At 51.4% G+C, this 26,660-nt stretch overlaps 1 protein-coding gene across 3 annotated transcripts in view; it reads right to left on the reverse strand.

Moving 5' to 3' along the window:
• The window catches only part of LOC132226940 (TGF-beta-activated kinase 1 and MAP3K7-binding protein 1), a 70,236-nt gene that overhangs the window by 13,927 nt on the left and 29,649 nt on the right, over nucleotides 1-26,660 (reverse strand). Inside the window, exons 1-2 of one of the 3 annotated variants that reach the window (XM_059681491.1) lie at nucleotides 10,430-10,532; nucleotides 170-306 (exon numbers count right to left, since the gene is read on the reverse strand). In XM_059681491.1, the coding sequence (XP_059537474.1) occupies nucleotides 170-306; nucleotides 10,430-10,462 (170 nt within the window). In that variant the 5' untranslated portion in view covers nucleotides 10,463-10,532. Of the gene's footprint in view, nucleotides 1-169; nucleotides 307-10,007; nucleotides 10,101-10,429; nucleotides 10,533-26,660 lie in introns of those variants that run through there. The other 2 variants (XM_059681490.1, XM_059681489.1) reach the window with 2 other exon arrangements.

The raw sequence follows: 26,660 nt of genomic DNA on the forward strand, positions 1-26,660 counted from the left end.
TCCCCACCCACTGTCGCAAGCCTAGGCTGGTCTAAGGTCCAGATGTGGAAGGGACAGCAGCACACGCCACCCCATGGGCCACAGCTCGCTGGCAAGCCCCATGCAGGACAGTTGCAAAACTGCTGCTTTTGCTTGTCTGCAATGCCCAGGGGAGCACCCGCACTCTCACCTGAACTTGAGCCAGCTGTCCTCTGGCGGGTGGCTCTCGGTGCCCTTGCCATCAGCGGAATAGCTTCGGTTGGAGGCTGAGCCCACCCCCGAGAGGTGGCAGAGCGGCAGGTCGTCTGTCCAGCTTGGCTGCTGCTCCTGGGAGGGACACCAGGAAGCTATGAAGTGTTACCTTCTCCAGGGCAGACCCCACCTCCTTTTTCTTCCCCAACAAAAGCCCCTCAGGCCCAACACCCCCCCCCCCTCCACAGGCCTCTACTTCCTTTTGGAAACCAATGACCCTGGAGGAACAGACGCCTGCAGACGGCTGGCATTTTTTGTGGCCAGTCCACAAACCCACTCCCTGAACAAGAGCAGGTTCCCAAAGGCAAGGCTCAGCAGGTGTTGCAGGTGTGAGCTGTGACGAAACACGAATGAGACACACCATGAAGCAAACTCGTGGTAGAAAATACTTGGTGGCTCCTCTCCTCTCCTCTCACTGCGGCGGCTCTGACTCCAACGCCCTGGGCACTGGTTAAAACTGCAGGTCCCCAGGCCTCAAACCCAGAACGTCCCCTCCAGGTGGGCCCAGAGCACCTGCATAAGGCAGCTCCTGCCAGGCGACTGAGAAACTACAAGCTAGCCTTACTCCCAGTCCCTTTCCCCGGCACTGGGGCCTCCACTCCCTGGTCCCCACTCCTCTCCCATCTGCTCCCTGCCAGACCTTCTCCACCTGTGCCCAATGCTTGCAGGGCCCTGTCCACTCATACCCACTCTTCCCTCCACGTGGAACACTCTCCTGGTCCTTGTCGAGCCACTCCCCACATCCTTTGGGACTCTGACCCAGGAATCACCACCTCCAGGAAGTCTTCCTTCAGAAAGACCCTCCCAGGCTTGATTGACAGCCCCCTTTTATATTCCTACACCTGTCTCCCTTGCTCCTACACGCCTGTGTCTGACTCCCATTGTAGCCCACTGACCTCAAACCAGGCTGCTCAGTGCTTTACACACACACACACACACACACATCCAAGCTCCAGCCCAAACACAGATTTTGAATTTCCTAAATCTCCTTAGGGTGCACTCTGAGCACCTGCATTTTTTTAAGCCCCAGAAATGACTCTGATGCAAGGCCCCAGCATGATCCACTCCCTCAGTGAAAGCCTCCCGGCGTGGGCCCCCACCTGAGAACTGTGCCTGCTCCCCAAGGGCATTCCCAGGACCACTGTGCAGAACTGGAGCTAGAAAAATAAGTGGGAGAATCCACGTTCAACTGCAAGGAGAATAAAAGGGGGATTGAGCCCGGCCAGTGTGGCTCAGTGGTTGAGCATTGCCCTAAGAAGCAGGAGGTCACGGTTAGATTTCGGTCAGGGGACATGCCTGGGTTGTGGGCTCTATCCCCAATATGGGGCGTGCAGGAGGCAGCCAATCAGTGATTCTCTCTCATCACTGATGTTTCTAGCTCTCTCTCTCCCTTCCTCTCTGAAATCAATAAAAAAATATATATTTTAAAGTGGGATGGAAGCTTTACTGAAATTTTAAATAAGCACAGCACTGTGCACAACTTCTTACAAGTGAACAGTACATCTTCAAAAAAGGACGTGAGAACCACTTCAATAGGCTTTTGCAATCAAACGTGTAAAAAGCCTGTGGTTAGCTTTTGTGGTAAATTTCATCTTCTGTCTATTTACATATTGACAGGAAGTGACTTTATTGTTTTCACCCTTTTTATTCCATTTTAATTGCTTTAATGCTGCATTTATTCTAGCTCTTCAATTCTGTGCTTTGCACCCTGGAGCTACTTCTATAGTGTGGGAGTTTGCTTTTATTTTTAAACTAACATACAATAAGATGGATTTTTTGGGGTGCACAGGTCTGAATTTTAACATGTGTAGCGATTTCTATAACTACCACCACAATAAGACACAGAACAGCCCCATAATCTCAAACACTCCCTGGCCTGGCCCCTTTGCAGCCTGCCATGCCCTCCCCAGACCTCCAGGAACCACTGACCTAGGTCAGGGCACAGCCTGGGCTGCAGGCCCCATCCCGGTGTGGAGGCGCGCAGAAGGCAGCCAATCGATGTTTCTCTCTCACCGATGTTTCTATTGCTCTATCCCTCTCCCTTCCTCTCTACAATCAATAAGAAACATATTAAAAAAAAAAGAAAAAATTACCCAATGAGCATATTAAGAAGTATCTATCCATGGCGAGGCAAGGCCTCTCTCCTCTTTTCTGTCTTCCCAAGCCCTGTCCACCCACAAAGGCCCTGCTCGAATCCAGAGGCCTGTGTTTCCCAAACTTCAACCATCTTCAAGAAATTATCCACTTCAAATTGTTTCCTGAAACTGCCACATTTTCTTTTAGGCTAATGACTTCATTTACAATGCAAACTTTTTCAGTATTGTAAGTGGAAAACCAGTATGACCTGCCCTATCTTGAAGATAATAAAAACAAAACAAGGTTATTAAACTCCAGTTGAACCTATTGCCTGCTGCAGCTTCTGAGCCGGACCCCTGTTCTCTCTGCTAACAAAGAGATTACCAAGAAGCAGAAAGGTGTAAGGACATACTAAAAGCAAATCAAGTCTCTCTCTTAAAAAAAAATATATTTTATTGATTTCTTACAGAGAGGAAGGGAGAGGGATAGAGAGTTAGAAACATCGATGAGAGAGAAACATCAATCAGCTGCCTCCTGCACACCCCCTACTGGGGATGCGCCCGCAACCAAGGTACATGCCCTTGACGGGAATCAAACTTGGGACCCTTCAGTCCACAGGCCGACGCTCTATCCACTGAGCCAAACTGGTCAGGGCCAAGTCTCTCTCTTGATATCATCAGTGAGTTTAAAGAGAACTGAAAAGCCCTAACCGGTGTGGCTCAGTGGATAGAGCGTCGGCCTGTGGACTGAAGGGTCCCAAGTTTGATTCCCGTCAAGGGCATGTACCTTGGTTGCGGACACGTACCTTGGTTGCGGGCACATCCCCAGTAGGGGGTGTGCAGGACGCAGCTGATCGATGTTTCTCTCATCGATGTTTCTAACTCTCTATCCCTCTCTGTAAAAAATCAATAAAATATATTTTTAAAAGAGAGAGAGAGAGAGAGAGAGAGAGAGAGAGAACTGAAAAGCAAATAACCTCCTCAATGTGCAACAATGAGTTGTACACCGGCATACACCAAACCACCTCAGTGTATTGCGCTAGGGTGAGGGACTGCGGCATGGAAGGGTTACAGAATGTTACAGAATGTGCTGGGAGGGGGGACTGACGTATGGAGGATTATGTCAGGGTTAGGAATCATAGAAGAAAAATTGCTAGATTGTCTTAGAAAAACAATGTGTTATGATACGCTCCAGCCAGGTGTGATTCTGTTTAACCCCCCTTTGTGCTTATGAACTTTCTGTGAACTTCTAAGGAACAGCTAATGGAGTGCTTTGTATTTTTTTTCTAACACGGTTTTGCTATAAAGGATCATACTGCACCCTCGATCTCGGCCACATGCTCTGAATCTCCCAGAGGGGGAGATAGGCGCTGTGGTCAGCTGGCCAGCTTAATAAAGGCTCTTAAATTTAAATTCTGAGTCGGTGGTCTATCTCGTTGAGCCAACCCATAACAGTATGTGTCCCAGGTTCTGGGAAAATAGCGACCAAGGTCACGGGGCCCCTTTCCTGAGAAATCCATCCCTGTGGCCACATCATGCATTTCAGGCACCCCACTCACTCCCTGTAACCATTTGGCTTTGTAGCAACTCTCATGCTCTAGCCTGGTATTGCTGACTAGCTACCTTATTTCACTGATGCAAATACATATATTTTCTTTTTTATATATATAAAGTTTTTTTAAAAAAATAATTTTTTATTGATTTCAGAGAGAAAGGGAGACAGGGAGAGATAGAAACATCAATGGTAAGAGAGAATCATTGATCGGTTGCCTCCAGCAGGCCCCACACTGGGGATTGAGCCCGCAACCCAGGCATGTGCCCTGACTGGGAATCGAACCGTGTCCTGGTGGTTCAAAGGTGACGCTCAACCACTGAGCCACACTGGCTGGGTCAAATACATATAGTTTCAACATTTAATATTACTCTCCGAAGTTGGTGTGTTATTTAGCAGTTGTTTTCTTTCTAGGTAGTATGTAAAATAATGATGTGTCCTCACAATTAACGACATCTTAGATTCAATGACATATGGGCAACTTCTCAGACACACATGAGCACTCCTTCTGCAGAACGCAGTCTCCCCAGCACCCCAATATTCCCTAACAACTGGCCGGAGAATTACAGGTCCTACCCATGTAGGGGAGGGAGAGCATGTGGTCCTCCCTGAATTCAGCGGAGGCCCGACGTCACTCACACGGCTGTGGCCGGGGGGCTGTGATCGTGTTCTCCCACTCCTGTCCGCCTCCCCGGGGACTTTCCACCCCAAGCAGCCATGGCTGATTCTGTCACAACACCCCAGATGCCCAAGTCTCTTGCTTCCTCTCTCCATATTTCTGAACAATTTTCGGAAAGGTCATGATTTTCTATTCACACAAACCACCCACCTCTCCACCCCAGCACACACTGATGCATACTTTCTCCCACGCCCCAAATGCCAGGCCCGCCAGCACCAACAGCAAGTGGCGCTTCTGCGCCCGGCATGGGAGTCGTGAGTCGCTGGGAAGCTGAGAAGGGGGCCTCTCACGCTCACAGCCTCGTCACAGAGCCAAGTAAATACAACAGCGAGCATGGACCACTTTAACGCTTTGAAGGTTTTCAAATTAATTTCCCACAAGAACGTAACAGAAAGTATGGTAAGAAAGAATGCTGTTTCAAAAATCCTAACTCTAACTTGATTGTGTAAACAGGAGTTCCCAACATCCATATTTTGGTATGAAAAGGTTCTACAGTGATCCAATTGTAGATAACCTATTAAGGGCATTATAAATACCTTGTATAAATATATGTATAAATTAGTTCCTCATATACATATGTGAGCACATCACATGAAAACAGTCCATTATAGCCCTGGCCAGGTAGCTCAGTTGGTTAGTGTCATCCTGATATGCTAAGGTTGTGGGTTCGATCCCCGGTCAGGGCACATGCAATAATCAACCAACCAACGGATGCAAAAATTGGTGGAACAACAAATTAATGTGTCTTTTTTTCTCTCTCTCTCATCAATAAATAAAAAAATTAAATTAAAAAGAATTCCATTTCAATCCTCACAGAGACATCTCAAACTCCTAGGCAGCATTAGTGGATAAAGCGCCGTTCCAAGTTCAGGCCACAGCTTGAATATCAAATTATAGTATGAAAAGGCCGAGTGTTTTTGTGGTGAAAGCACCCGAATTCCTTAGAGGCAAAAAGGAAGCTCAGAAAGGGAGAATAATGCCCCAGGAAGATGGCTCAGGGCGGGGGCAGCAGCTCTCTCTCTCCAAAAAGCTTACAACACCCGACGCCATCGCCATCCTCCTGAATGACCCCCTTTTCCTTCCCTCCTCCTCTGGGACCAACTCCACTCTGGCGCCCCCACCTCTCTCACCAGGGTTTTCATCAAAGGTTCTCTATGTTTTCATCACAAATATCGTCCTACTACACTCTTAAAGGGGCCACTAATGAGGGTGGAGCACTTACTGTGCTGGAGCAGCCGGACCGAATTCTGCCAGCGTAAGAGATGGCTGTAGGGGAAGGCCTAACAGATGTTCATATTTTAATGGACACATATTTATTTTCATGTACATTAGAAAAATACATAGCTAGCACCTGTGATTGTATAGATAGCTCGAGACATGTCTAAGTTAAACAATTTGATTTCAAGTTGATTTTTAAAAATAATCCTATGTAATAAAGAGGTAATATGCAAATTAACCCTCACGCCATCTCATATTAATATTAATATGAGATGGCATTGGCGTGAGTGCTCATATTGTGGCTGTGCCCACAGCAGAGGCGGGGATCCGTTACACAAGATGGCTGTGCCTAGAGCGGAGGCAGGGTTCCCATAACAAGCCATAATGAGGGATCAGCAGGGACCTGAGGCTGCGCCCTTCCCTGCCCGGTGGGGCTTGATGGGGGACCTAAAGGCGTGCCCCTGCCCCAGCCCAGGCCGGGGGACCTCAGGCCACACCCCCTGTCCCAGTGCCGGGCCAGGGGACCTGAGGCTGCACCTCTCACCCAGCGGGGCTTGATGGGGGACCTGAGGCTGCACCCCCCCACCCAGCGGGGCTTGATGGGGGACCTGAGGCTGCACCCCTCCACCCAGAGCTGGGCCAGGGGACCTGAGGGTATGCCCTTCACCTGGTGGGGCTTGACGGGTGTGGGGCCGACCGGGTCTGGATCTCGCCCAATGGAGGTGGGGCCAGCCGGGTCTGGGTCTTGCGTGATTTTGAGGTACACGCGGGTGGGCAGGGGCTTGACTCTGGGTCCCACGGCGCACCCCAGACTCTGACAGGAGGAAGATTTTCACATACATTTTACTAATTTTCTTTCATTTCTGACACTTCTATTATAGAGAAAGGGCAAATAGCAATATTAAAATACTAGAGGCCCAGTGCATGAAAATTCATGCACTGGAGGGGGTCCCTCAGCCCGGCCTGCCCCCTCTCACTGTTTGGGAGCCCTCAGGGGTGGGAGGTGACCTGGTGACCAGGGGAAGGCAACGCCCCCATCACACCTCTGCTGCTGCCACTGCCAGCAGTGCAAGCCTTGGCCGGCCCTGGTTACATGAGCCTCGGGCGGCCCTGGATGGCTAGGCAGCCACCATCCGAGGCTTGCCTGTGCCTTGGGCCGGCCCTGGGCTGCTGGGGAGATGAGGGGACTGGGGGACTCCGGAGACAGGTGCGCGGAGTGACCGGGCCCGCCTGGAGGTGAGCCCGGCTTTGTCGCATGCCTGCTGCCCCAGTGGGGCTGAGGGGACTGGGCACCGCCATCTTTGAGGGCATGGCAGTCAATTAGCATATTCCCTCCTTATTGGCTGTGGGCACCTCCTTATCTTTGTGATGGTGTGAGGGTCAATTAGCATACTCACTCTTTATTAGATAGTATTTCCTCTAATTAATTCCCTTTTAATGTGCACGAATTTCATGCACCAGGCCACTAGTAAGTACATAATAGTATAGGCAAAATCACACACCTGCTTCTCCCTGACCCCCATGCACTCCTGCATTCCCCACCTCAGCAAAGGGCACTGCTGTTGTTCCAACTGAAACCTTGTAGCCTTTCTTAACTCCATCTTCCTTTGTCATGCACCCCACATCTGATCTGTCAACAAATTAGATCAGCCCTTCCTCCAAAATACAGCCAGAACCCAGCATTCTCACCACTCCTCTGCCATCTCACATCTGGACAGCTGAGTACCACTCAGCAGGTCCCAGGCTTCTCCTCCTGCCACTCAAGGGCTTCTCAGTGAAGGGCTTTCTCTAATCACAGATCAGGTCACACTGTGCCCTGAAACCAGATGCGCGTTTCACATCACACTCAGAAAAGAATCCCACGTCCACCTGGGGACCCACAGGGCTCCCTGGCACGGCGGCCACCGCCTTCCCCAGCATATGCCTCTCCAGCCACACTGGCTTCCTTGCTGCTCCCCAAGGGACATCTTTGCTCCCTCGGGCAGGCATACTCCTTCCCATGTCCCCACTTCATCTCATCAAATCCTGAGAGGCCCTCCCCTGCCACCTGGTGTGAAATGGCCCTCCACCATTCTGTGTGTGAATCCAGGCCGTTCTTCCTCACAGCACCACCTGATGTCATGTTATAGATATTACTGTATCATATGTAACCTGTGCTTGTTCACCATTTAATGTCTCCCTCCTCGAACAGAACATATGTCTCATGAAGGCAGTGTCCCCTGCACCTCCACGGTGCCTGCCACACGTTGACATGTGAGGGAACGAACCGTAGGCACTCACTCATGGCAGAACTGAAGGTGGAAGTTCACGCCGCAGTGACCATGCCAGGCTAGGAGCGTAAACACGGTAATTCATTGATTGCTAACAGAACTTCTAGAAGGAAGTCCTCTTCGGTCGGGGAAACCAAGGTTCAGGAATGTTAAGTGACTTGCCCAAGGCCATACAAGATTCAGACTCTGCTTTATCAGACGGCTAGGTTCTTTTGAACACACCAAGCTATCTTCAAAAGCTCTTCTTTTCTTCAAAACACCTTTGAAGGTGCCACACTGCCTGGGGAAGAAAGGGATACTCCTTGGGATGTCATTCCACCAAGTACTCTGCCACCTGGCCCAGCACACCCTCCATGGCAGCAGTTCCCCAGCCCTCCCGGCAAGCCTGCACCGGCCGGGTCAGAGGCCATCCACAGCCTCTCAACACATTGACGCGCGAGTAACTGGCACACTGTTTAGTGGTGTATGGCTCCTTCTAAACTGTCCTGCACATGTAGTGAGGGTGGGCAGATGTCTTTTCTATCTTTGTGCCCCCAGGCCCAGCCTAGCACACCTCACAGCCATCTGCTGCATGATGGTGTCTGAGCTACTCTCACCAGACTCAGGACCGTGGAGGGCAGGACCGCAGACCCCGCACACCACCTGCACACTCAGACACCCTGTGAGCAGAAATGTCTTGATCATTATTAGGGCGAGAGGGGACTTGTGTAGACCTATCAGGCATCCCTTTGCCTTTCATTAAGATGCTCTGTGCTTAAAGCTAACGATGCTATCTTTCAAAGATTCTACCACCACCCAGGAATCCATTCTGGCGCTAATAAAGCTCACCTTCCCTCCAACCTGAGTCCCGTGGGCTCCAGCACACCTAGAGGGAAGGGAAGCTGGCAGCCAGTCTCCTGGGCAAGCCAATCAGCCTACAGCAGTCAGCCTCCCGCGACGATCACTTTCAGCATCTGCCACACTCCAGCCAGTGTTTCCGAAATGTTTATCACAACGGGGACATTTCCACCACCCCCTGGGAGCTTACAAAGCAGAGGGCCAGGTCTACCTAACTCAATGACTAGGCTGACCTGCCAAGTAGGAGTAAAAAAAAAAAAAAAAAAAAGGGGGGGGTAGCCAAAGGTGTGGAGAGGAAGAGGTGTTCACTCCCCCTTCCCCCCGCATTGGGAGTTGCTGTCCTGGAAGAGGAATTTCAGAGTCTACACAAAGCCTGTCATTAATATGCAGCAGTAAGGTAGGTCTCTCTCTCTCTCTCTCTCTCTCTCATACACACACACACACACACACACACACACACACACACTCCAATTATGATGCTTCAAGACCCTCAAGGGTAGGAAGGCCAACGTTGAGCACTGGATCTGGCTACAAATGCTTTACTCACTATTTTACAAATATTTACTGAATGCCTGGCACCTAGTGGTGGTAGGTACTAGTGACACTATTCATTGCAAAGCACAAGTCCCTGTCTTCCATGAGTTCACTTTTGCACACAGATCCACAGGCAATTACAGGTCCACAGGCAATTACAAGAGGCTGCGATGTCTGGGGAGGACCCCAGGGAAAGGCCCCCTGCTCGCAGGTAAGAACAGCCCAAGGTGCCACCCTGTGTGTGCACCTATGTGCACACGTGTCAGGAGGATGCAGGGGCTGGAAGACACCAACGACAAGCCCATGAGGGTCCAGACTGCAGGCAGAGACGAGTCTATAGAAAATCCTCCCACTGCCTGCCCTCACCTTACAGACAAGGAAACCGGGGCCGATCGAGGCATGGGGAGTTACCACCAGGACCAGAACCCATTCCTTGAGCATTGGTGAGAGGTTAAGAGGAACGGCTGCCTGATTTTAACGCTCTCTGCCTCTGCCACTCGCCAGCTGTGTGGCCACGAGCAAATGATGCCTCTCTGTGCCTGTCCCTCGTCTGTACAGCAGGAATAATCACAGCACCTATCTCCCGGGGCTGTCACGGAAATCAAACTTACAACCGTGAAGCCACTGGCACGAAGCCTGGAGGTGGTAAGGGGTGCACAAGCGGCTGCTGCTGCTATGGTTACTGTCATCCCACCCCAGCTCAGCGCCAGACCCGCACCCCTGCTCCCCCAGCTGCGGGCGCCACCTTCCCTTCCGGCTCTAGAACTGCCCCCCTCGACGTGCCCGCCACACGCTCGCGCCGTCCGAGACCCGGAATCCCAGCCCCGGACGGCCAGGCCCGCAGTGCGCACGCGCCCCCGTCCTGGGGAAACGGGGCGGGCCGGCCCGGGACAGGGGAAGGCGGCGGTCGCACTCCGCCCGGGAGAGGTAGGCGGCCCCAGGCGAGGAGAGAGCCGCGCCTGCACCTGACAGCTCCCTCCCTAACCCCCCCGGATTCCCAACCCCCGGCCCGGAGAGCGGGTCGGTTCCTCACACTCTGCAACAGGCTCCTCCTCTGCGCCGCCATCTTGGAGGGACCCCGCGGGCGCGCCCGCCTCCCGCCTCCCGCCGGAGCAGGCGAGAGGGGTGGCTAGAGCGGCCCGGAGCCGCCGGAGGACCGCGCAGCCAGGAGCATGCGCACAGTGCCACCCCCTGGCCGAGGCGGGACAGGCCAGCGCGGAGCGTTGCGCAGGCGCGCTCTTCCACCTGGCGGCCGGGTGTCAGAGGGTGAACCGTTCAACCAAGGTCTGTGCCCTTGACTGGAATTGAACCCGGGACCCTCAGTCTGCAGGCCAACACTCTATCCACTAAGCCAAACTGGCTAGGACTCAGGTCTCATTTTCAAGGTAGTAAGAAGACACTGGGCTCAGCCTGGCACTGGGGAGAACAAGCGCTAAGTTGGCGCCTCCTGTTTGCAGGGCACTGAGCTCCCAGGAGTTGGGGGTGAATACAAGGAACTGCTATTCCTTCTCCTCTAGGAATAGGTGCCTGGGAAACTAGCTGGGAAGTGGACCCTGTTTTCCCAGGACTAGCTCATGGGTCACATGCGTTTGTAATCAATACAAGACCGGCTTCTGGCAGGGGGACAAAGATATCGCAACCATTGATCTTGAAAACCGGGTAGAGCTGGAGTGAGCTCGGGGCCCTATCACCGGCGCCCAGATGTGTGAGGTGCACACAAGGCCGGGAACATCAGATAACCCCCTGCCACTGCAGCGCGACCTTTCCGAACCCCAGGCCCCAGAAGAATGAACAGATATGCCGGTCAGCCACCTTCTGGGAACTGCGAGGGGCCGCAGCCAGCCTTTCTGTGCCTCCGGCCAGCTCCCCGCGGGGCCAGCACATTCCTTCAGGCCTTTGTTCGGCCTCACAGCCGCGGCAGCAGCTCTGGTGAGCTAGTCACAGCTTGGAAAGAGGACGCCAAGGACACTGAAGAACATTCTGGAGGGAGAACAGCACATTCGCCCGCCACCCACCATCCTCACCCTCACCTTCCTTTTTTGCTTTCTCCACTCTGGCCAGAAAGCCGGCGGGGCTTCGGGCTTGGTTGCCAATGAGAGGGCAGAGACCCCCTTGGACCCGGCTCTTGGCCTTTCTGTGCTTTTTCTTGGTCACAAGCATTTTGCCACGTGGCTGGGCGGTCTTCGCATTGATTCTCTTCATGGGTGTGTCATGGTCCTTTGACTGGATACATCCTCATTTTCAAATGTGAGCTAACAGGCTTGTTTCCAGTGGGGGCTTTTATAAATAGCTCTGAACAAACAGTGACTCATGGGTTTAAAAACTACTTACTGAATTTCTCAGTGAGGCACGATGAAGTACGTAGGGGAAATGACTCGCTTTCCAATGCTTTAGCAAAGAAAAAAATAAAAAGGGGAGAGATGGAACCAATGAGACAAAATCTGTAATGGGGAGGGGGAGAGAAGGAGGGAGGTGGCGGGTGTATGGGGTTTCATGGTGCCGTTCTCTCTCTTTATGTATATGTTTGAAGTTTTTCATAATAAAAAATCAGAAATGTGAACACAATCCCTGCCCTCAGGGAGCTCACAGTCCAGTGGGAACACAGCGGTGCGACAAGTGCTGGGATGGGGTTAAATGCATAAAATAGTACCCGTAAGATTCCAACAGAAACCAATTATATTGAAACACATTTATCAAAATATATATTTAAATTGGGCTGCCCTGTCCCACAGAAGGTGTGAGATACAGAAAGCAGAGCAGCCCGGCCATGGGGCCTGGCACACCCAGCCGCACTCCGCTGAACCCCACGTCCCCCACAGGTGCATGACCGCTGTTTTAAGCTGCTGAGTTTTGGAAGAGGGTGTTACACACAGAGGCTGTCTGAGTCAATGAGGGAGGGGTTCTGCCAACAGAAGCTGCAGTTAAACCTGGAGCAGAAATGGTACTTAAGCACATGAAAAGATGCTCCACATCCTATGTCTTTTTTTTTTTTTTAATATATTTTATTGATTTTTTACGGAGTACAGAGAGGAAGGGAGAAAGATAGTTAGAAACATCGATGAGAGAGAAACATCGATTAGCTGCCTCCCGCAGATCTCCTACTGGGGATGTGCCCGCAATCCAGGTACATGCCCTTGACCGGAATCAAACCTGGGACCCTTCAGTCCACAAGCCGATGCTCTATCCACTGAGCCAAACCGGTTTTGGCCACGTCCTATGTCTTTAGGGGATTGAAATTTAACAAAAATGAGACACCACTACATACCTATTGGGATGGCTAAAATCCCAGGCACTGACACCACCAAAAGCTGGCAAGGATGTGGAGCGGCCATAGTATATCCATTGCTGGTGGGAATGCCAAATGGTACAGCTAATTTGGAAGACTGTTGCTGGTTTCTTAAGAAGCTAAACATAATCTTACTGTATAACCCAGCAATTGTGCTCCTGAGTATTTATCCAAATGAGTTGCAAATCGCATCCACACAAAAACATGCACACGGATGTGTATAGCAGTTTTATTCATAATTGCCACAACCGAAGCAACCAAGATGTCCTTCGTAGGTGAATGGGTAAACAACTGTGGTCCATCCAGACATTGGAATATTATCTATAACTAGAGGCCCGGTGCACAAAAATTTGTGCACTTGTGGGGGAAGGGGGTCCCTCAGCCCGGCCTGTGCCCTCTTGCAGTCTGGGACCCCTCGGGAGATAATGACCTGCTGGCTTAGGCCTGCTCCTGGGTGGCAGAGGGCAGGCCCAATCCCTAGGTGCAGCCCCTGGTCAGGCTCAGAGCAGGGCCGATTGGGGAGTTGGGGCGCCGCCCCGTCATGCACAGAGCAGGGCAGATTGGGAGGTTGTGATGCCACCCTCAGTCACGCTCAGGGTAGGGCCAATTTGGGGGTTGGGGCACCATCCCCTGTCACACTCAAGGCAGGGTCGATGGGGAGGTTGCGGCGCCACCCCCTGTCACACACAGAGCAGGGCCCATCAGGGGGTTGGGGCACCGCCCCGTGTCACACTCAAGGCAGGGTCGATGGGGAGGTTGTGGCGCCACCCCCTGTCACGCACAGAGCAGGGCCAATCAGGGGGTTGGGGCACCGCCCCCTGTCACGCACAGAGCAGGGCCCATCAGGGGGTTGGGGCACCGCCCTCTATCACCCACAGAGCAGGGCCCATCAGGGGGTTGGGCGCCGCTACTCTCACACTCAGGGCAGGGCCGATGGGGAGGTTATGGCTCTACCCCATCACACACAGAGCAGGGCCCGTGGGGGGGGGGGTTGGGGAGCTCCCCCCTATCAGGCACAGAGCAGGGCTGCTCAGGGGGTTGGGGCCCCGCCCCCTGTCACACACAGAGCTGCAGGGTGATCAGGGGGTTTGGGCGCTGCCTCCTGTCACGCTGATCCTGGTGCCGGGAGGCATATTACCATTTTACTATATAGGGTAGAGGCCTGGTGCATGGGTGGGGCCGGCTGGTTTGCCCTGAAGGGTGTCCTGGATCAGGGTGGGGGTCCCTATTGGGGTGCCTGGCCAGTCTGGGTGAGGGGCTGAGGGCTGTTTTCAGGCTGGGAGTGATTGAAGTTCCCAACCGCTCCTTTTTTTCTTTTCTTTTTTTTTATTCTGGGCCAGCTTTATCTTGAGGCTTGGCTCAAGCTCTTAGGCCTCCGCGGCTGAAAGTAGGTTTCTGGCCTTTGCTTACAATGTTGCGAATCTGCTGACTGAAGTCCGGCGGTATTTGTTACAATGTTTCTTAAACTGCCAGCTCAGAGGCCTGCAGCCGCAGGCGAGGAACGTTGGTTTCCTCCAACAATCCTCAGTCACTGAGGCAAGCAAGCCTCATGTTAGTTTCAAGCTGCCTGGCTGCCGGTCACCTTTCTTGGCTGACAGTTAATTTGCATATCTCGCGATTAGCCAATGAAAAGGGTAGCGGTCGTACGGCAATTACCATGTTTCTCTTTTATTAGTGTAGATAATAAAAACATAATATGCTAATTAGACTGGACAGCCGAACATCCTTCCAGACGTCCTTTCGGACAAAGCCACGGTGGCTGTGAGGGCCGAGGGCAGGCAGCTGTGGCGGCAGGCAGAGGCAGCTGCGGAAGGGTGATGGGCACGGGCACCTTCCGTGGTCGGATTTCTGCAGAGGAAGGCCAGACTGTGGCTTAGGGAGCAGGCCTAAGCCATCAGTAGGACATCCCCTGAGGGCTCCTGGACTGTGAGAGGGGGCAGGCCGGGCTGAGGGACTTCCCCACCCCAGTGCACAAATTTTTGTGCACCAGGCCTCTAGTCAGAAATAAGAAGAAATGAGCTATTAAGCCAAAAAGACATGGAGGAACCCTAAATGCATAGTACGAAGGGTAAGAAGACTATCTGAAAAGGACACGTACTGTATGACATTCCTGAAAAGGCAAAACTAGAGACATAAAAAAAATCAGTGATTCCAGGGGTTCAGGAAGAGAGAGGGAGGGAGGGATGGGTGAAGGGCAGGGGACTTCCAGGGCAGCGTGCTTCTCTGTGTGATACTGTAACAGCGGATCCATGAGGTGCATTTGTCAAAACCCATAGAGCTGGACCACACAGTGAGCAAACCCTGATGTACACCCTGCTCATTACTGGTTTATCAATGGGAACAAATGCACCACGTTACTGTAGGATGTCAGTAAATAGGGTGAACTCTGGGGGCAGGGCGACAGTGAGTATGTGGGAATTCTGTTTGTCCTGCTGGATGTTTATGTAAACCTAAAACTGCTCTGAAAAATAAAGTCTATTTTGAAACAAAAATATTGGGCTATAGTTATAGACGTGCTTATTAATGCGTTTAACAGCAGGCTCTCCTAGCGAGAGGGCTAACGAGGACAGACTTCGCAGTCGTGGCGAGTGGCCCAGAGCTCTGCCGTGCCACGGGCATTGCCCATGCTGCTGGGCTTTGCTGCCTTACATTCATGAGTGGGGGAAGAGCTACATTTCACTGAAAATAAACATGTAATGTTTTCGTGCCCCATCCAGGCTCAGAGATCCTTGTTACACAGTAACCTTTCTTTGACCTTGGGATATATTCCTAGAAACGGTTTTATTGGGTCATAGAGTGTGCATATGTTCAAGGGTTTTGTTAGCAGTTGGAAAGTTGTCATCCAGTCTGGAGCTACAATTTCCACGCACCCAGCAAATAAAAGGGCTTTCCTGCCTCCTACCTGTAGCCAGGGGTCCTCAGATCCCGCATCCCCGGGGCCACTCCGCTCTTTCCTTAATACTGACCTGCAAACAGCCTGTGTGTCAGCCCATGAGACCAAGCCTTCGCAGGTTCGCTTCAGCGGGCGACGTCCAAGCGATGCTGCCTGTTCCTTGCTCTGACCAGCCTGCCCGTCCCTTCAGCCACCTCCCTTTCTCTGGACAACTGCCGTGCTCCCCAGAAATGAGTCACCTCCTGCCATCTGGTGACAGCTCCAGGCTTCAGCTCCAGGCTGGCTTCTCTGGGCTCGGCGCCCTCCCTGAATTCCCTAAAGCACGACTACCACCCGCCTAACCCTCACGCAGGTTTGGGGAGAACAGAAGGTAGGTTCAAACTGGAGGGCTCCGCTACCAGAGTCCGCAGTCTGAGATTCCCCATCCGGCCGCGCTGGCTGCTTTCCTCTCAGCCTCCATCAGCCTCAGTGCCGACTGGCTGACCTCCCAGTGTGAACGCCCCTGACTGGGTCCCTCTTGCAGCCCTCCCCAGCCCCCACCGCAGGGAGGAGAAATCTGGGCCTCCTGTCCACAGCCTGCTTCAGCTCCCGAGCCTGCCACACTGACTGTGGGCATATTCCTTCTCTTGGGGGAACCCCCACCTTCACTGTGGGAAGAGCTCGGGAGATTTATCTCAGTGCAGTGGCAGATGCAATGGTGTGAGCGCACTCCGCCTATACAAGCTTCCTGGGCACACCGGGAAGTGGCAGCGCCCACCTGAGTAAGCCCCCTAGAGCCCCTACATAGTACTCTATCTTTCCTACCATTGGTTGCCCTAAGGATGTTGTAAACTTCTGATTGGTCCAGAAAGTTATATATATCCCTGTACTTAAACAATAAAGTTCAGATCTGCGTCTTGAACCTGATCTCCGGAGTCGGGCATGCTTCGTTAGGACTCCATCGGCCTCACCCCCGCGGGACCCCCTGCCTCACTTCACCATGAGGCCTGGTAGAGCCGGACGATCACAGCATATGGCTGCATATTCCAAGGTGAGGCTGGCCCCACCGCCTACAGCGCGACAGCCCAGGGCAGTGGTTCCTTGTTAAACCTGGGCAGATCCCTCCAGTGGCTGCTCCCTCGGCCATCCCCATCCGCAGATGCACACACACACACACACACACACGCACGCACACACACGCACACTTTTCCTGCATAGAGCGGCCCAAAATCCAGATTAGGAAAAAAAGTTCTTCCTTGGCCAGTGTTCAGTGGGTTAGAGCATCATCCCAATACGCCAAGGCTGTGGGTTTGATCCCCAGCCAGGGCACGTACAAGAATCAACCAATGAATGCATATATAAGTGGAGCAACAGATCCCATTTTTAAAAAAATTTTTTTAATCAACAGTCCCAGTTCATGTAACTGAATGGAATAGTAGCATCTTAGTCTAAAGCAGCTGGCTTCGGGCGGCCCCAAGAGCAACAGGAGGCTCTTACTTCACAGCTGCCTGACCAAGAGGGCCCCCACGGTGGTCTTTCTAGAACAGTGGTCGGCAGACCACGGCTCGCGAGCCACATGCGGCTCTTTGGCCCCTTGAGTGTGGCTCTTCCACAAAATACCACGTACGGGCGCGCACGTACAGTGCGATTGAAACTTCGTGGCCCATGCGCAGAAGTCGGTTTTCGGCCTGGGAGAGTCTATTTTGAAGAAGTGGCGTTAGAAGAAGTGGGGGTACGTTCGCTGAGGTCGACCCCTCAGATTGAGGACGTTTTTAGCAAAGGCCAGCTTAGGAGCGCCCTAATTAAGTTAATAACAATGTACCTACGTATATAGTTTAAGTTTAAAAAATTTGGCTCTCTAAAGAAATTTCAATCGTTGTACTGTTGATATTTGGCTCTGTTGACTAATGAGTTTGCGGACCACTGTTCTAGAATAATCCAGAACAAGGGGGAGTCTTCTTTGCAAACAGAGTCCCCCTTCTGCCCTAGAATGCAAGTGCTGTGTCTCACCGTCAGGGTGGCAGTTTCTGGCATCAGCAGTTTTAAGATGGCATCCCAGGACACCATCATTTTTTTGAAACGAATGTCTGATGATTTGGCAGATTAAAAATGGTTCCTCAATTTGACTTAATTCCTATTTCTGGGATGACTAGGAAAATTGAACTTCATTCCCCTGTGAATTGTCTGTTTAGGTCGAGAACCTATATTTCTGTCTGTTAACATGTGGGACATAGTTTCCCCAGTTTTTCATTTCACTTTATTAATTTATTTTTGGCATGCTAAACATTTACGTTTTTATGGAGACAGATCTCTCAGTATTTCCTCTGTAGTCTCTGCTGTCTGTGTTATGCAGAGAAAAACCTTCCTGACCCCAGTTTCATATAAATATTCATTCGAATTATTGTATTAACTTTATTTGGAGTTCTAATACTCTGTAAGGGGTCCAACTTGACTGTTTCCATATACATGGCCAATTTCGTATTAAAGTCTTTCCTTGAATAATCTCTTCTTTCCTCCGCTGCTTTGAAATGCTGCCTTTATTCGTTTTGTAAATCTTACACACCAGTCCCTTTGTTTTTGAAATCCCCACCTCCCAGGCATGTTCTGACGATGAAATGAAGTGGAACATAGAGTCTGCTCCAGACACGTTGGTCCTCGCCCCTTCTCCTTCTCTTTTCCAGACCCGTGTCCCACTCCTCGGCCATATGCTTCTACCATTTGGTTTGACCTTGGGATTCCGGGAACAGATCCAGATACACAGAAGGTGCTTACTAAGGCCTCACCGTTGGGCTCCCAAACTGCTTTTGGGCCAGTTATTGCCTCAGCCAAGGTGACCTTGCTGAGTGAGCAGCCCCCTGCCCTCCCCCCAACCCCCACCCAAGATGGTAATTACTCAGTGTTGGCAGTCAAGGAAGACTTCACAGGGGAGGTGAGCTTGAAGCTGGGCCTAAGAGGGGAGAGGAATTGGGCAGACAGGAAAGGGAGAAAGGGCATCCCAGGCCAAGGAACAGCATGATCAGAGAGCGTGGTGGGGTGGGGTGGGAGGCAGAGGCAGGTCCCGTGGGAGCCATGTAGGCCATTGTAAAGACTCTGGATTTTATGCTGAGAAAGACAGGAACTTTTTGAATAGTTTTGAGCAAGGGAGGACCATGAGCTGACTTGTATTTTAAAAGCTCAGTGGTTAAGAATTCCTTGGTCGTTAGATTCCAATTACACCCCTTTCTAGCTGTATGACCTTGGATACGTTATGCAACTTCTCTGTGCCTCAGTTTCATTAGCTGTAAAATGGGGATAATAATAGTACTCACTTTGGATGGTTAGTGTAAAGGAGAGTATCTGGCCCTGACCGGTTTGGCTCAGTGGATAGAGCGTCGGCCTGCAGACTGAAGGGTCTCAGGTTTGATTCCGGTCAAGGGCATGTACCTTGGTTGTGGGCACATCCCAAGTATGGGGTGTGCAGGAGGCAGCTGAATCAATGTTTCTAACTCTCTATCCCTCTCCTTCTCCCTTCCTCTCTGTAAAAAAATCAATAAAATATATTTTTTTAAAAACGAAGAGTATCTGGCACCTCCTACACACTCGACCGTGGGAGCAGTTACTATGGTGGTCATTATTACCGTTACTATGGTGGTCATTATTACCGTTACTACGGTGGTCATTATTACCGTTACTACGGTGGTCATTATTACCGTTACTACGGTGGTCATTATCACCGTTACTACGGTGGTCATTATTACCGTGACTGCTGGTGTCGAGGACACGCTGGCCGGGCCGGGGTGGAAGCAGGATGTCACTTGGGAAGTCCTGCGATGGTCCAGGAGGACGATGAGAGTGGCTTGGACTAGATTGGCCACATGGAGGCAGAGAGAACTGCTCAGAATTAGGAAGAGCTGACAGGATTTGCCAGTGGATCAGGTGTGAAATATGAGAGAAAGAGGAGCCGGATGGCTCCAAGGATTTTTATATATATACATTTTCACTGATTTCAAAGAGGAAGGGAGAGGGAGAGAGAGATAGAAACATCAGTGAGTGATGAGAGAGAATCATTGATCGGCTGCCTCCTGCATGCCCCACACCGGGGAATCGAGCCCGGAACCTGGGCATGTGCCCTTGGCTGGAATCGAGCCCGGGGCCCTTCAGTCCGCAGGCTGACACTCTATCCACTGAGCCAAACCGGCCAGGGCTGGCTCCAAGGATTTTTGCCGGGAGCACTTGGAAGATGAAGTGGCCATCTGCTGCAATGGGGAGGCCGGGAGGAGCAGTCTGAGGGGGGAACGTGAGGCGTTCAGCTTTGAGCGTGTTACAGGAGAGATGTCAGCTAGACGGCTCAGTGGGGAGGCAGTTGGATATACACGTGGCCCAAGCTGGGAAGGCACAGGTGGGAACGGCCGGTACACAGTGAATATTTAAAACCAGGAGACCAGATGGCGTCACCAAGGATGGGCCTGGGAGTCTGCCATGTTGACAGCGAGTGCTCGACCAGTGCCACCATCCAATGGATGCCACTTTTGACCAGCCTGCAGGCTTCTGGAAAAGCTGAAGGACAAGCTCTGGGTTTGGCGGCCGCCGCCTCAAAGGTCTGAAGTAGCATTTCCAGTACATGTCAGAGGGACAGGCTGCGGAAGACGCAGAGATCGGTAAGCGCCGAGGAGGACGGGTGGGTAGCCCAAGCCGGGGTCTCTGCTGATCCACAGACAGGCAGAGCCAGGGAATTTTTGCATAAATCAGGCTTTAAGGATATGAGTTACCAAAAGAGTATGAAGATAGTTTAACAAAAGGCAGTGCAGCGGCTAAGAGCACGGGGTTGGAAGGCGGATGCCCCCGTATGACCCTCGCTGTTCCACTCACTCCTCTCTGGCCCTGCTCCTCGTCTGCAGAATGGGGTCTACAACAGGCGTTAAAAGAAGTGAAGTAGATGAGGCTAACAAACGCTTAGCACAGCGGGCCCTACAAGAAAACACCCTGTTGCCTTGACTGTTATTTTCGCCAGCACTTCTGACACATGTGTGGTGTTTCCCCCCCATCAGCCAGTTCTCCGATACAGGCCGGGTGTCCTACAGTTCAGTTCTGTTCTGACTGTCTGCTTGGAGTTCGTGTCGGGTCCCACAGGTCAAGGGCTCAGTCCCACTAGATGCCCGCACTTCTGATGCTTATCCTGAGTCCTTATCGATCTACCAACTGGCTCCCACGCCCCCTCCCCAGGCTCAACGATTCTCTAGAATGGGTCACAGAACCCAGGAAAATGCTTTACTTATTATTACCTGTTTATTATATTCATTTTTTAATCCTCACCCGAGGATATTTTTCCACTGATTTTTAGAGAGAGTGGAAAAGAGAGGGAAAGACAGAGAAAAATATCGACGTGAGAGAAATACATTGTTTGGTTGCCTCCTGCACTCGCCCTGGCCAGGGCCCAGGCCGGGAGGACCCTGCAACCAAGGTATGTGCCCTTGACCTGAACTGAACCCAGGACCCTTTGGTCTGCAGGCCGACGCTCATCCACTGAGCCAAGTGGGCGAGGGCTATCTGTTTATCTTTAAAGGATTTGACTCAGGAGCAGCCAACGGAAGAAATGCACAGGGCAAGGTATGTAGAGGGGCACAGAGCCCCCCTGTCCTCGCTGGCGCACCACCCTCCCATCGCCCTGATGTGCTCACCAGCCTAGCAGCTCTGCGAGCCCCTTTGGTCAGGATTGTTATGGAGGCTTCATCACACAGGAATAATTGATTAGGTCATTGGCCATCGCTGCTTGAACTCAGTCACCAGCCTCTCTCCCCTCTCCAGAGGTCACGGGGGAGGGCTAAAAGTTCAGACTCTCTAATTATAACGTTGGTTCCCCTGGCAACCAAGCCCCCTTCCTTAGGGGCTTTCCAAAGTCACCTCCTTGCCCTGGCTGGCTTGGCTCAGTGGATGGAGCATCGGTCCTGGGACTGAAGGGTTGAGGGTTCAATTCTTTTCTTTTTTAAAATGTATTTTTATTGATTTCAGAGAGGAAGGGAGAGGGAGAAAGAGATAGAAACATCAATGATGAGAATCATGGATTGACTGCCTCCTGCATGCCCCTGCTGGGGAGTGACCCCCGCAATCCAGGCATGTGTCCTTGACCCTTCAGTCCTCAGGCTGATGCTCTACCCACTGAGCCAAACAGGTTAGGGCTCGAGGGTTCAATTCTGGTTAAGGGCTCGTACCTCAGTTGCAGGCTCAATCCCCAGCCTGGGTCTGGGTGCGTGTAGGAGGCAACCAATCGATGTGTCTCTTACATATCGATGTTTATCTCTTTTTGTCTCTCCCCATCCCTTCCTCCTTCTCTAAAAATCAATGGAAAAATAGCCTCAGGTGAGGATTAACAAAAAAACACACAAACAAACAAAAAACAACAAAAGTCACCTCATTACAATACACTCAGGTAAAGGGCTTTGTTTTAAGTAACAAAAATTGCTCCTTTTAACCCTATCATTCAGAATTCCAAAGATGTTAGGAGCTCTGTGCCAGGAACTGAGACCAGATGGAGACCAAATATATATTTCTTATTATAGCACAACTAGAGGCCCGGTGCACAAATTTGTGCATGTGTGGGGTCCCTCAGGGTGGCTTGTGGGATCGGGCTGAAACCTGCTGTCCAATGCCACCTGCAGCTCCTACCTGCCGCTCCTGCTCATCCCGGCCCCACTGCACCTGCTGTGGGCTTACGCCCAACCAGTCCCTATTGGGAAAGGCTTGCTCTGCCACAGCAGCACTCGCCAGCTGTGAGCCCTCGGTCTGGCACCCTCCTGAGGGGAGTGACCTGTGGGATCAGGACAAAACCGGCTCTCCAACATCCCCTGAGGCATCCTGGATTGCAAAAGGGCGCAGACCAGGCCAAGGGACCCTACTGGTGCATGACTGGGGATGGGGAGGGACCGTGGGAGGGCTCCAAGGTGTGTCCAGCCCATCTCGCTCAGTCCCAATCGCTGGACCCCAGCAGCAAACTAATCTACCCGTCAGAGCGTCTGCACCCTGGTAGTCAGTGCATATCATAGCGAGCAGTTGAGCGGCCTTAGCATATCATTAGCATATTACACTTTGATTGGTTGAACAATTGACTGATCACCGGATGGCGGGACACAGCATATTAGGCTTTTATTATATAGGACTAGAGGCCTGGTGCACAAAAATTTGTGCACTAAGGGTGGTCCCTCAGCCCGGCCTGTGCCCTCTTGCAGTCTGGGACCCCTCGGGGGATGACCACCTGCTGGCTTAGGCCCGCTCCCCGAGGGGTTGGGCCTAAGCTGGCAGTCAGACATCCCTCTGGCAGCCCAGGAGCCCTTGGGGAGGTCCACTTGCCAGCAGAGAGCAGGCCTAAGCTGTAGTCGGACATCCTTAGTGCTGCTGAGGAGGCGGGAGAGGCTCCCACCACCACCGCTGTACTGGTAGCCGTCAGCCTGGCTTTGGCTGAGCAGAGCTCCCCCTGTGGGAGCACACTGACCACCAGGGGGCAGCTCCTGCATTGAGCGTCTGCCCCCTGGTGGTCAGTGTGTGTCATAGTGACCAGTCATTCCCAGTCCTACTGCTGTTAGGGTCAATTTGCATATTACCCTTTTATTATATAGGAGTACCTGGCCAGCCTGGGTGAGGGGCTGATGGTTGTTTGCAGGTTGGCCACAGCCCCTTCATGGTGGGGGTCCCCCCTTGGGTGCCTGGTCAGCCTGGGTGAGGGGTTGATGGCTGTTTGCAGGCTGGCCACAGACCCTTCAGGGTGGGGGTCCCCACTAGGGTGCCTGGCCAGCCTGGGTGAGAGGCTTAGGGCCATTTTCAGACTGGCCACACCCCCTTCAGGGTGGGGGGGGGGTCATGCTGGGGTGCCTGGCCAGTCTGGGTGAGGGGCTGATGGCAGTTTGCAGGCTGGCCACAGCCCCTTCAGGGTGGGAGTCCCCCTGGGGTGCCTGGCCAGCCTGGGTGAGGGGCTGAGGGCCGTTTTCAGGCTGGCCACAGTCCCTTCAGGGTGGGGGTCCTGCTGGGGTGCCTGGCCAGTCTGGTTGAGGGGCTGAGGGCCGTTTTCAGGCTGGGTAAGCCCCTCAGTGGGGACCCTCACCCATGAAGGTGTGGCCAGCCTGGGTGAGGGGCTGATGGCTGTTTGCAGGCTGGCCACAACCCCCAGCCACCCAAGCTCCCAGTAGAGGCTGGCTGGAAGCAGGTATCTGGGATTTATTTGTCTTCTATAATTGAAACTTTGTTGCCTTTTGCGGAGGCCACAGCAGGCTCAGCAGGAGGGAAGCTTGGCTTCCTCCATTGCGGGGGCAACCAAGCCTCCTGCTTGCTGCAGCTCCGTGGCTGCCGGCCGCCATCTTTGTTGGGTTAATTTGCATATAGTTGCTCTGATCAGCTGGTGAGCGTGGCTTAGGGCATAGTGAAGGTATGGTCAATTAGCATCTTTGTCTTTTATTAGTGTAGAGATTATAGGCTCCCAAGTGCAGCTGTCTGATTGATTAGGAGACTAAAAGCAGAGGGAAAAGGGGAAATGGATAGGGGTCGGAGTCAGTGTTTCAGGCAAGGCTAAACTCATGGGCATGTGACCGGTGCAGTCACACAGCACACCACTCTCAGAATGGACTCAGCTCTGGGTTTAATGCTCTGCTTTCCTGCCTTGAAATACTTAATACTTTGTCTTTGAACCATGTTTTGTAAGAGAAGCCCAATTCGGCACTAAAGCATGTGTGTGAGCAGAGAAGATACACCAGGTGGCAGCAAGCAGGCTCCTGCCAGCAGGAGTGGCAGGGCAGCAGGCAGCATGGGTGCTGAGCAGTTGGCCTGGCCACCCGGGGTACGCTCACATGGCTGGGCAGTCTGGGACACCGTGGAGCTGCAAGGGGGCAGCCAGGCCAGGATCTGTGCCCAGACTGGCAGTTACAGCAGATGGCTGCAGTCACCAGGGCCGGGGTGAGGGAAGGGACCCCGCGTGGAAGAGTCTGTCCTGTAGCATCTTCCCAAATACAAGCCCTGCAGCCTAAGGCAGCGCTCACGCGGAAACCCAGTGAAGTATTACAGAACCAGAGCGTCCACGTGGACGCTGCAATAAAGCATATCAGAGAGTCAGAATTCTTCAGTGTGTAGCATCTCTGATTTTGAAAACTGCTGCCACATTGCAAAGCAAAAAAATAAAAATAAAAAAAACCACAGGCTTTAAAATTAAATTTAAAGATCATATTCTACAGAAAATAATTCTATTTTTATGTGAAGTTTCATTATTAATGAGGAAGGTAATGTTAAAATTAAGTTTTCCTTGTCAAAGATACAGCAATCAAATGATAAAAGAGGTTATTTAAACTATATACAATTCATGAAGTCACTATCTTTTTAACAATTTTTAAATTGATTTTTAGAGAGAGAGGGAGAGAGAGAGAGAGAGAGAGAGAGAGAGAGAGGAGAGAGAAACATCAGTCGGCTGCCTCCTTCACGTGCCCCAACTGGGGATGGAACCCATAACTTGGGTATGTGCCCGGACCAGGAATCCAACCCGCCATCCTGTGATGTATGGGATGGACACTCCAACCACTAAGCCACACCGGCTGGAGCATGAAGTCACTTTCAGTTTCTCGTACCACCTCCACAAGTTACAGAAAATGTTAGAGGAAACGTTACAGTGTCACCATATACATATAAAATTAAATTCAGATTTATATGAAATTGATTTGTATGGAGAGTTCAATCTTTTTATTTATTTATTTTTATATTCTCACCCAAAGAGTAAGGATATTTTTCCATTGATTTTTAGAGAGAATGAAAGGGAGGGGAGGGGGGAAAGAGAGGAGAGAGTGAGGAATATCAATGTGACAGAGACACACCGATTGGTTGTCTCCCACATGCACCCCGACTGAGGGCAGGGATGGGACCTGAAACTCAGTATGTGCCCTTGACCGGGAATCAAACTTGTAACCCTCCAGTGTGCAGGGTGAGAATTAAATCTTTTTAGAAAAATTGTTCCACAAGAATCATCAGCTAAAACTTATGTTTTGAAATGCTTTACCAGAAATTTCTCCTAATGTGACAGCCTATGAAATATTCTTACCAACTCCAGTAAGTTGTATCTGCAAAAAGATCCTTCTCCAAATTAAAAATTATAAAAAATTGCGACCTTGCATTTGCCCGTCGTAGCTTTCAATTCCGGGCATACTTCAGAGCGGGCTCGGCTCCAGGCCACTGTAGTAAAGTGATTATTGCAATAAAGTGAGTCATAATCTTTTAACCGGCAGAGGGTCTTGCCTTCAGTTTGTAAAACACACATCTGTGAAGCTCAATAAAGCAAAGCGCAATGACATGAGGTAGGCCCGAGTGTCAGCTGAAATGACATTGGCGAAAGTATGCATTTTGATGACCTAATAATTGAATTTGTAGAAAAATCTAATTATCAATCAGCTATATTAGTAAATTATTTATTATACTAGAGACCCGGTGCATGAAATTTGTGCACTCGGGGCGGGGGGGGGGGGGAGGTCCCTCAGCCCAGCCTGCACCCTCTCATAGTCCGGGAGCCCTCAGGGGATGTCCTAAGCCGTCAGTCAGACATCCTTAGCACTGCTGCGGAGGCGGGAGAGGCTCCCACCACCGCTGCTGTGAGCCCGGCTTCTGGCTGAGAGGTGCTCCCCCTGTGGGAGCACACTGACCACGAGGGGGCAGTTCCTGCATTGAGCGTCTGCCCCCTGGCGGTCAGTGCTCGTCATAGCGACCAATCATTCCACCGTTTGGTTGATTTGCATATTAGCCTTTTATTATACAGGATTAGGACAAAATATTATTTTGTTACCATTTTAAGTTATGATATTACTCATGTCACTATTACCCCATTACAATTGTATAAGTAATAAAAATATTTTGAAAGGAAAAAGCATTCTGTTTTAGTACCTTGAACTGCACTATTTTCTTTTTACTGCTTTTAGAATAAGAGGCCCTGCATTTTCCTTTTGAACTAGGCCCTGCAAATCATGTCGGGCCTCTGATACTGAAAGCTAGTATTTCTTTGAAAGGGTTTTCATATTTCCCCAAATTTCCTGACTCTGTTAAAACCCTTTTCAGCTATTAATGACTTCCCTCCAGTCCAACGAATGACAATCACGTTGTAACTTTTTAAAG

Source organism: Myotis daubentonii, chromosome 2, assembly GCF_963259705.1.
Source record: "Myotis daubentonii chromosome 2, mMyoDau2.1, whole genome shotgun sequence".
Taxonomy (NCBI): Eukaryota; Metazoa; Chordata; class Mammalia; order Chiroptera; family Vespertilionidae; genus Myotis; species Myotis daubentonii.